A 9,766-nucleotide genomic window follows, 5' to 3' on the forward strand; every position below is an offset into this window, starting at 1 on the left:
ATTTTCTCAACAGAATTTAACATTAAATGTAAAATAAACCCATTGATATAATGCATATTTATATTAAAATGGAGTCAAGTATACAGCAGATGGCAGTAGCATTCTGGAAACTAGTAGAAAGTGAAATTTTATTATATACGATTATTATTATTATTAGAGAGAAGTCACTCTCCCCTAAATTCCACCACATCTTTGTTGATGTTTATTTAATATTGTGCGTAGAACATAGACACTTTGGATGAGGTAAGTATTGTGATGTATTAAAGAAAAAAGAAAATAATATGGTGTATTACGTCCGATCACTAATTCACTGCAATTTACAAATGTTGTAATAAAAAAAGGACACAATTAAGCTGGTATTTTAGCAACTGAAAACTTCCACTTTGAATCGCATATCTAAATGTTTATTTTAAAGATTAACACGAGGAGAAAATAATAAAACAAATGTCCAATCGGTGAGTCGCGTTTATCGGCCAGTGGGCGGGGCTACACTTTAGCACCGCCCCCCGCGTCCAGACCTTTCAAGCCGCGCCGGGCTCGGTATCATTATGGCCGCTCCTTTTGGCGTGGTTGGATCAGTACCTTTTGTTCGAATTTAAAAAAAAGAATGTTCGGATCATTCAGGCGACAACTCCGAGCCTCGGTGAAACAACTGTGGAGCACACAACCAGCATGGAGGCAGCGACAAGTCCGCGCATGCGCAGCTGCGGCGCTGCAGCTACGTGACGACTGTCTCGGTGACTTTATTTTTAATTCATTTATTTTTAAATCATTTTTACTTCTTGTCTCTCGCGGTTTGAATATGTTTCATCATTATTATTATTCCACCAGTGCTTCAGTACGGAGACACGCGGATGCATTTGAACTACATGTGGCTCAGAGATAACTGTCGAGACGAGACTTCTTATAACGTGGAGACGAACCAGAGACATCTGGACACTGTCGCCATCGACCTCAACATCCGCCCCGATCGTTCATCCCTGGACAAGGATCATCTCACCCTGACCTGTGAGTTCAGAAACTATTCGATCTAAATCCTACTTTTAGCGCGCATTCATCTGTTATTATATAGTAACACCTGTAACTCCACTGGCTCCTATTATTATTGTTATTCATAGATTCATAAAAAACTTTATTGGTGAACAAGTCAGTTTAATTTTTTGTAAATATAACGACATTTAAAAAAATCAACAGATAAACAAAATTAATCTAAAGTGATCATCAAAATTATCAAAAATTAAGATTAGTTGTTGCCCTATTTTCAATAACATAAAAGGTAGTAGTTAAGGGTTCATCCAGGGGACGACTATACGTTGCATTGCGATGTATTGCGATACTGTAGTAACGCGGATAAATGAGTAGTACTTGACTTTGGTGTTGCAGAATTTACAGACCACATGACCCTTTACGTAGTTGAAACTGCTTTCATTAAAAAAAATTATAAATAAAAATGTCCAAATATAAGCTTTTAAAACTGCTGGAGTCGACTGTATCCTCTTGTCCTTAGTCATCGTCATGCTCTTGCGGATGGAAGTTTAAATGCAAAACTAAAATAAACAAACCCTGTTAATATTTGTGTGTTAACTTTAAATAATAAAAAACAAACAAAAACACATTTTTGGGGGAAAAATAACCGATACAGTCGATACTGTTCATTATGAAAAAAAACATAGCGATATGTTGTGGTGTTGAGCCTCTCCAGTAGCTCCGCAGCAATAATCTGTGTTGCTGTGTACTGACTGGAAAGACAATTTCCTGAAGGAAAACCTCCAGAGGGATCAATAAAGTTGTATCTCTATCAATCTAGTTGTAATGTCAACACAAATGCAATCCTTAAAACTGACACAACAACACATCCATTATTTTCAAGGAGGTATTTTTCAGGTATTTTTTCAGTCAAAATTCAATGACAAATTCACTTACAGTGATTCATAACTGAATCTTCATTTTCAAAAATACCTTTAAGGCTCCTTTTAGGGTATTTGCAGTTCTAATCCAGTTTAAAGACCAAAGCAAGATTCTGTTAATTCCAAATTATAATGTACAAATAATTGGGATGCTTGAGTTCACTCTATTATTCTGTTTCCATTCAGGGCCTGGGGGTCATGTGACAAAATACAGCTTAAGCTGGCTCGCAGAGAACAGCTACGAGGGCAAGAAGAATGACCGCATGCATCAGAAAACCCTTTGGAATGCAGACATCTATGAAAGTGCAAAAGTTCCCTCGGCAAAGTGGGACAAGTTCATGAGCGGTGACGAAGAACTGAAGACGTTCCTGCAGAACTACCTTCAGTATGGTATCGCGTTTGTTGAGGGTGTTCCTGCTACTGTGGAGGCGACGCAGGAGGTTGTGCAGAGGGTCAGTCTCATCAGGTAAGCAATGAAATAGTACTTTAATTGAGTGGGTTTTTCCACTATATTTTTCTTCCAGAACATGAAAATTATTAAATAACACAAGAGCTAATACATTCTAGTCTACTTTTTTTTTTTTAAACTATCCCTGGATTAAAAGATACATTTGTTGTAATATATATATATATATAATATTGAAGATACAGGTGTTAAAATAAACACTGGTTCATGAGGTACTTCAGCGAGGGGTTGTCGAGGGGGTCACGATACCAACATTTTCAACTTGATATTAATACACAAGTCTCTGATTCTCTGTAGAATTTTTTATACCACAAGGATTAAGAAAAAAAAAAGTCAAAATGAATAACAGGAAAGTTGAAAAAAAGAACCTCTGTTACAACATGTAGTGATTAACAGAATAACATGTTAAATATTTATAATACAATTATTTGTGCAGAAAAATTCTATGATAACATGTTTCCGATTGCAAGTTTTTTTTACGATTCTGTCATTATTTGACAGCACTGTATAGATTCTATTTTAAAAGTTACAAGAACAAAAATGCACGCTTTTTATTAATTTCTGTGTTTCAATTTAACCTCTGGCCACTAGATGGCGGTCATTACGTCCTCCTTAGCTAAAGGGACAATGAAATTATGCGAGATCCCGGTAATGACTGGGGACTAGAGGATACAGTCGACTCCAGCATATTTTAAAAGCTGATGTCGGACATATTTTTGGTTTCAAAACAAATGATAGCAGTTACGACTTCATCAAGAGTCATGTGGTCTGGAAATTCTGCAACACCAGATTCAAGTACTTGAGAATACTACAAATATATCCTACAGTATCGCAATATATCGTTTCATTGTAAGTAAGTAAGTTAGTAATAGTGATTTGTAAAGTCCCTGTATCGTGATATGTATTGTTTCGGTAGATTCTTTCCAATACACAGTCCTATATATCTTGAGGTTATTGACACTTTTGTATCGTAGTTTAAATACCTTCTACAACCCTAGTGCTTTAACTGTATACTTTTAATAATCAGTAACATCAAGAACATCATTAACAAGCCGAAAAATAGTGATAACACAATAGTATTGACCACAACTTTTTTAATATCAGACACAAAACTGACAACAATAATAAGAACATGGACAAAAACTCACAATAGTAACGACAGTAACATCAACATCAATTGACTTTGAAGAAAATAGTTCTTATTCAAACAGTCTGTCTTCTACTTCTGATGATACTTCAGAGAGACGACGTACGGTCGTATGTGGAGCTTCACATCTGATAATTCCAGAGGAGACACGGCGTACACTCAGCTGGCTCTGGGCGCTCACACTGACACATCGTACCTGCAGGAGCCATGTGGGTAAGCCTTAAACCTACACTTCATCTTCAGATCATATCCATTTATCGTCTTCACTTTGTTTGTTATCCTTCCAGGATTCAGGTGTTCCACTGCTTGAGGCACGATGGAAGTGGTGGAAGGAATCTACTGGTGGATGGATTCTACGCTGCCGAAAAACTGCGTCGACTCTCGCCAGAGGGTTTTGAGCTCCTCACTCGTGTGCACGTCAGACACGAACACATCGAACGCAAGGAGGGGCACCGGAACCATCTGACGGGCATCGGGCCCGTCCTGGACGTTCATCCTTGGAACAAGGAGCTCTTCATGATCCGGTACGTGTCGTCTTTAAGTGTTTCTTATTGACCAACCTTTTGAGAACATAAAGAAAATACAGTTCAATTGTAAACTTGGTGTACTTTGTACTTCTCTCCTGCATAATAACGAGAGGGCTTGTGTAACAATCAACTATAAACATAGTTTACACACGCAGACTGATGATACAATAGAGTCACGAATCACAACAACACAACGCACACTGATGATACAATAGAGTCACGAATCACAACAACACAACGCACACTGATGATACAATAGAGTCACAAATCACAACAACACAACGCACACTGATGATACAATAGAGTCACACATCACAACAACACAACACACACTGATGATACAATAGAGTCACGAATCACAACAACACACACACACTTTTGATACAATAGAGTCACACATCACAACAACACAACGCACACTGATGAATAGAGTCACGATTCACAACAACACACACACACTTGTGATACAATAGAGTCACACATCACAACAACACAACACACACTGATGATACAATAGAGTCACAAATCACAACAACACAACGCACACTAATGATACAATAGAGTCACGAATCACAACAACACAACGCACACTGATGATACAATAGAGTCACAAATCACAACAACACAACGCACACTGATGATACAATAGAGTCACACATCACAACAACACAACACACACTGATGATACAATAGAGTCACGAATCACAACAACACACACACACTTTTGATACAATAGAGTCACACATCACAACAACACAACGCACACTGATGAATAGAGTCACGATTCACAACAACACACACACACTTGTGATACAATAGAGTCACACATCACAACAACACAACACACACTGATGATACAATAGAGTCACAAATCACAACAACACACGCACACTGATGATACAATAGAGTCACACATCACAACAACACAACGCACACTGATGATACAATAGAGTCACACATCACAACAACACTCAAACACTTGTGATACAATAGAGTCACACATCACAACAACACACACACACTTGTGATACAATTGAGTCACACATCACAACAACACAACACACACTGATGATACAATAGAGTCACACATCACAACAACACACACACACACACTGATGATACAATAGAGTCACACATCACAACAACACACAAACACTTGTGATACAATAGAGTCACACATCACAACAACACACACACACTTGTGATACAATTGAGTCACACATCACAACAACACAACACACACTGATGATACAATAGAGTCACGCATCACAACAACACAATGCACACTGATGATACAATAGAGGCACACATCACAACAACACACACACACACACACTGATGATACAATAGAGTCACACAACACAACAACACACACACTGAGGAAATTAAACAACCCTGCAAGTTTAAAGTTCGTTAACGTGAACACTTAAAATTCTAGAACAGAATAAAATTAACACTTTTGTAGAAAAAAGGTTGAACTTTATTGAACACAAATGTTAAAATCAAATAGCCTTTAAATATATATATATTGGGGATGTGTATTGGCATGATTCTGACGATACGATACGTATCACGATACAGGGACAACAATACGATATGTTGCGATACTGAAGAAACAAGGATATATTTGTAGTATTGTTGAGTACTTAAATCTTAATGAATTGAATTCTGAATTTGCAGACCACATGAATCCTCACTACCTTCATTTGTTTTTAAACCAAAATATTTCAAAATATCAGCTTGGAAACTAGCTGGAGTCAACTGTATCCTCTCGTCCTCAGTCATCGTCGGGATCTCGGAGGATTTCAATGTTCATTGTGCTGCGTAGGGCGTAATGACTGCTGCCATCTAGAGGCTGTAAGATTATTTGCTACTGAAAAATGAACAAACGGCGTGGAATATTTGTAAGTAAATTATAAGAAATATAGTATTTAACACATGAATTAATTAATCAGTATCTAAACATCCGTGAATCACATATTCATGGTTTAAAACATGATCGTTGAGTCACAATCATTGTGAAAAAACAAGCTTTTTTATAGGCGTAACCTGACGAGTGCAGTTCATGGATTATCCTGTCATTAATTTTCAAAACTCAAACCAATGTTACACAACTACTGTGTCCAAAGCTCACTTTCTACTAAGTTCAACTAGTTTATTTAACTCGTTTTATGGTGAATCTGTTTCCCTTAATATATTTCCCAACGAAAAGGAATGAATTGTGTGTATATTTGTGGGCTTAAACAAAGAAAAAAAAACAAGTCAGATGTATACAGAAAAAAAAAGAGTATACTTTGAAAAAATTGAAATAATTTTGTTTGCAACAGGTATTTTGTTCTTAATTTAGAAGATAAATGTGTTGATTTCATGGCTAATATTGATAAAAACTTTTTTTTACATCCAGCCGATTAATGCAAACAAAAGGTTAAACCCGGCCATTTTGGTTAAGATTGTTTTAGCTATAGTTTTGCGTCACATTTGTCCGATTTTTAACCAAGACAGTTTGGAACCTAAATGACTGAGAAACCAGTCGATCTTGTTAAGTCACCTGCATTCCGAGGTCCAGCCCCGGTGCAAGCGAAGACCGTAGAGAATATTTCCTTTGTGTGTACGAAACGTTTTCCTATTTGACAGCAAATGAAAACAACCACATATCTTAATGCATGAAAGAAGAATCCAGATCTGAACGTAAACCTTTGCCCTGGCAGGTGTGATTGAACAAACAGATAACAGTCAGTAACAGTACGAAACGATTGAGATCTTCGAGTCCTTATCTGAACCGTCTGATAACGCCTTCTTCCTTTTGTGTTGTAAATATATTCACCTTTGTGTTCTTGGATCAGCTACAATAACTACGATCGGACGGTGATCGACTCCGCCCCTCACGACGTGGTCCAGCAGTGGTACTCGGCGCATCGTCTGCTGTCCGCGGAGCTGAGGCGCCCCGAGAACGAGTTGTGGGTGAAGCTCAACCCGGGACACGTAAGTTGGGGAAATAGTGAGAAATGTACATTTTTGGCAGAAATTCATGATGATGATTTGGGTTTTATTTTCAGGTCATTTTTCTGGACAACTGGCGCGTACTGCATGGAAGAGAAGCGTTCAGTGGACTGAGGCAACTCTGTGGATGTTATCTGACTCGAGATGATGTTCTTAGTACTGCCCGCTGCTTAGGTCTACGGGCTTGATCTTGTATGGGCAAAAAATAATACAGTTTTTAAGACAATTTAAACAGCGAATGAATGTAAAAACAACAATTTTTTGACAACTTAAACAGCGAATGAATGTAAAAAAGATGAATTCTGCTGCTGATATCAGAATTATGATACTTGAAGTTGTTCTAATGATCAAGTTTGATTCAGAAGGAAGTCAATCATGATGTACACTTGTAGGAATAACAATAAAAAATGTTTTCGATCAATCTGCTTAAACTCTTTTTTAGCTATTCTGGTCGAAATGTCTTCGTATAAAGAACCCAGTCTGGATATTACAAACTTTATCGTGTAAAGATTACCGTTTTTCTCAGTTGCTATCAAGCGCTTTCACATACTTCAGATGCAAATACTACACAATTAGATCCGCATCTGTGTTTTGTGTCCAAACGATTCACATATTTCATGTCATTTTTAAACAAAATGGGAGTCAGTAAATACATTTACACAACGCTTTCTTACCAGACAAGCTATACCTTCCAACAAATAATCTGAGGTCAAAAATCTTCTTTCAGATCTGATATTGTGTAATCATGGAATTCATGGGCCAGGATTTCCTGCGCATTGTAATAAAAGTGTGAAGATACAAAGTCCAACGTTGCCTATTTTACCAGCATGAAGCTTTTTTTAAAAAAATACCACTGTAATCATTAATGTTTTGTAAATGTTCTATTTTGATAACAATGATTGAACCGTTTCAATTTGTTGACGTAGGATTGTGGTTGACCGAGTTATGGTGAATAATAAACAGATTAAATACTTTTCTTGCACTTTTGACCACAGCATTTCTATCCTCTACATGAGATGATTTTTTTTTTTTTTACAATACTTTTTATAAATAATGAAATAAACACCAGGACAGTTAATTGTATTGTGTTTCAAACATGGCAATTTTACATGTTATTTCAAATATACAATTAAAAATATACTCACATTTTAAATAAATGTTTAGTTTAGTGATTGTTTCGGGACACATACCGTCAAAGAAGACATTCTAGGCCAACATGGGAAGTCTAAAATCAAAAATTCCGTCACTATTTGTACAAATATCGACGGTCCGATGAAGCTTCATAAGGGGGTGTCAATATTTTCAGAGTCCACTAGATGGCGGTCTCTGCACTATTTTCCTTTGTTTTGAACAACTTTTCTAATCACATCAGTTTTAAACAGATGGCGCCACCTACTGACCTCTAAACAATATGGCACTGTTTCATGAAGCTTCACCAGCACATCACTAACTACAATGACATAAAAGTTGTTATTATAAAGTCAACATTACATTTTTATGAGCATTTTTTCTGAATAAATGTAGCAGACAATAAAATCAACAAGAAATGTTGCATGTCTTTGCACAAGCATATGTGGATTGAGTCTTACACTTACATCCACAGACAAGCAGACTGCTCCTGTATCCATGGAAACTAATTTGGATTCCGCAGCATGCTGTGGGGAATCCTACTGGTTCAGGTTGTTTTTAAGAAGCCAAAGCGTTTCCATTCATATTTCTTTTCATAGAATCTATTAGACATACATATCTCAAGTCCTTCAATCAAATTTTGTTCTTCTTTATTTGGGAGTTCATCTGCAATGTTGGCCGTAAAAATGCAAAAAGAAAACCATTTAATTGAAGCGTTCACTGACACATCAGCCGCGCTTTTACGAGATCCCTGGAGTCAAATAAAAACCTTGCGATAACTAAGTAAATGTATGTAATCTTAGGACACTGAGTTCTTCAGTACCTAGTTTTATTAACAGAAATGAAGATGGTACACTTTTTATTCTATGTCACAACACTAGAGCACTTAAAACATATACATACTTCATTTAGACAAAAGTGAAATCAACAGATAAACTGCAATAAAAACAAATAAACAAAGTGAATGATAATGATGATTTGGCAATATTATGGGATGCCCTGAATGTTGCTCAAAAGAGGTTAAGTCATGAAATAATAATAATAGACAATCTACGCAGAATTTAGATTTTTTTTAAAGAAAAAAATATGATAAAATGAAGACAAATAATCTGAGAAAAAAAGGGAAACAACCTTATTAACTGCGGTTTAGCATGTTGTTTTTACTTTATTAGGTACTCTGCAGCGAGAGTTCTGAGTGGCTCTAGTAGAAGAACTCACATTTCCCTGATCTTTAAAATGCTTCAGTGGCTGCCAGTTTCTTTCAGGATTACCCTGGTCTAGAAAGGCACTTTACAAATAACTATTACTTACTTACTTTCTTACTTACTTACTTACATGCGCTCAATTAAAGTACACCATGTTTCAAAATACTGGCGATTGCTGACATTACAAAAACTGAATGGACTTTAATCATTCAGTTTAACAGGGAACTTAATGTCAACATCTAACATAACATACTGTAACTCATTCAAAAGAATTCCAGTAAAAAGAAAACTTTTTTTTTATTGTGTGCAAGGTACAACAGAAGTACTTAAGTACTACAAATATATTGTTGTTTAAGCAGTATCGCAAACAATTGCATCGTTTCTTT

At 36.5% G+C, this 9,766-nt stretch overlaps 1 protein-coding gene across 1 annotated transcript; it reads left to right on the forward strand.

The window, feature by feature from the left end:
* Nucleotides 1–512: 512 nt before the first annotated feature.
* Nucleotides 513–7,468, forward strand: tmlhe (trimethyllysine hydroxylase, epsilon). The gene is made up of 7 exons (XM_087807119.1): nt 513–737; nt 832–1,008; nt 2,094–2,373; nt 3,614–3,733; nt 3,808–4,044; nt 6,891–7,029; nt 7,104–7,468. Exons 1-7 carry the CDS (start codon nt 608–610, stop codon nt 7,233–7,235), a joined length of 1,215 nt encoding a protein of 404 aa, XP_087663245.1. The 5' UTR covers nt 513–607; the 3' UTR covers nt 7,236–7,468.
* The last annotated feature ends 2,298 nt before the right edge of the window (nt 7,469–9,766 follow it).

This window comes from Callionymus lyra, chromosome 14, assembly GCF_982586985.1.
Source record: "Callionymus lyra chromosome 14, fCalLyr1.hap1.1, whole genome shotgun sequence".
Taxonomy (NCBI): domain Eukaryota; kingdom Metazoa; phylum Chordata; class Actinopteri; order Syngnathiformes; family Callionymidae; genus Callionymus; species Callionymus lyra.

Excerpts from the sequence above, each read along its gene's own strand:
- tmlhe (XM_087807119.1), top strand. The coding sequence starts at position 608 with ATGTTCGGATCATTCAGGCGACAACTCCGAGCCTCGGTGAAACAACTG. Across the intron at positions 1,009-2,093 it reads GGATCATCTCACCCTGACCT|GGCCTGGGGGTCATGTGACA; the intron begins GTGAGTTCAGAA and ends GTTTCCATTCAG. Across the intron at positions 7,030-7,103 it reads TGAAGCTCAACCCGGGACAC|GTCATTTTTCTGGACAACTG; the intron begins GTAAGTTGGGGA and ends TTTTATTTTCAG.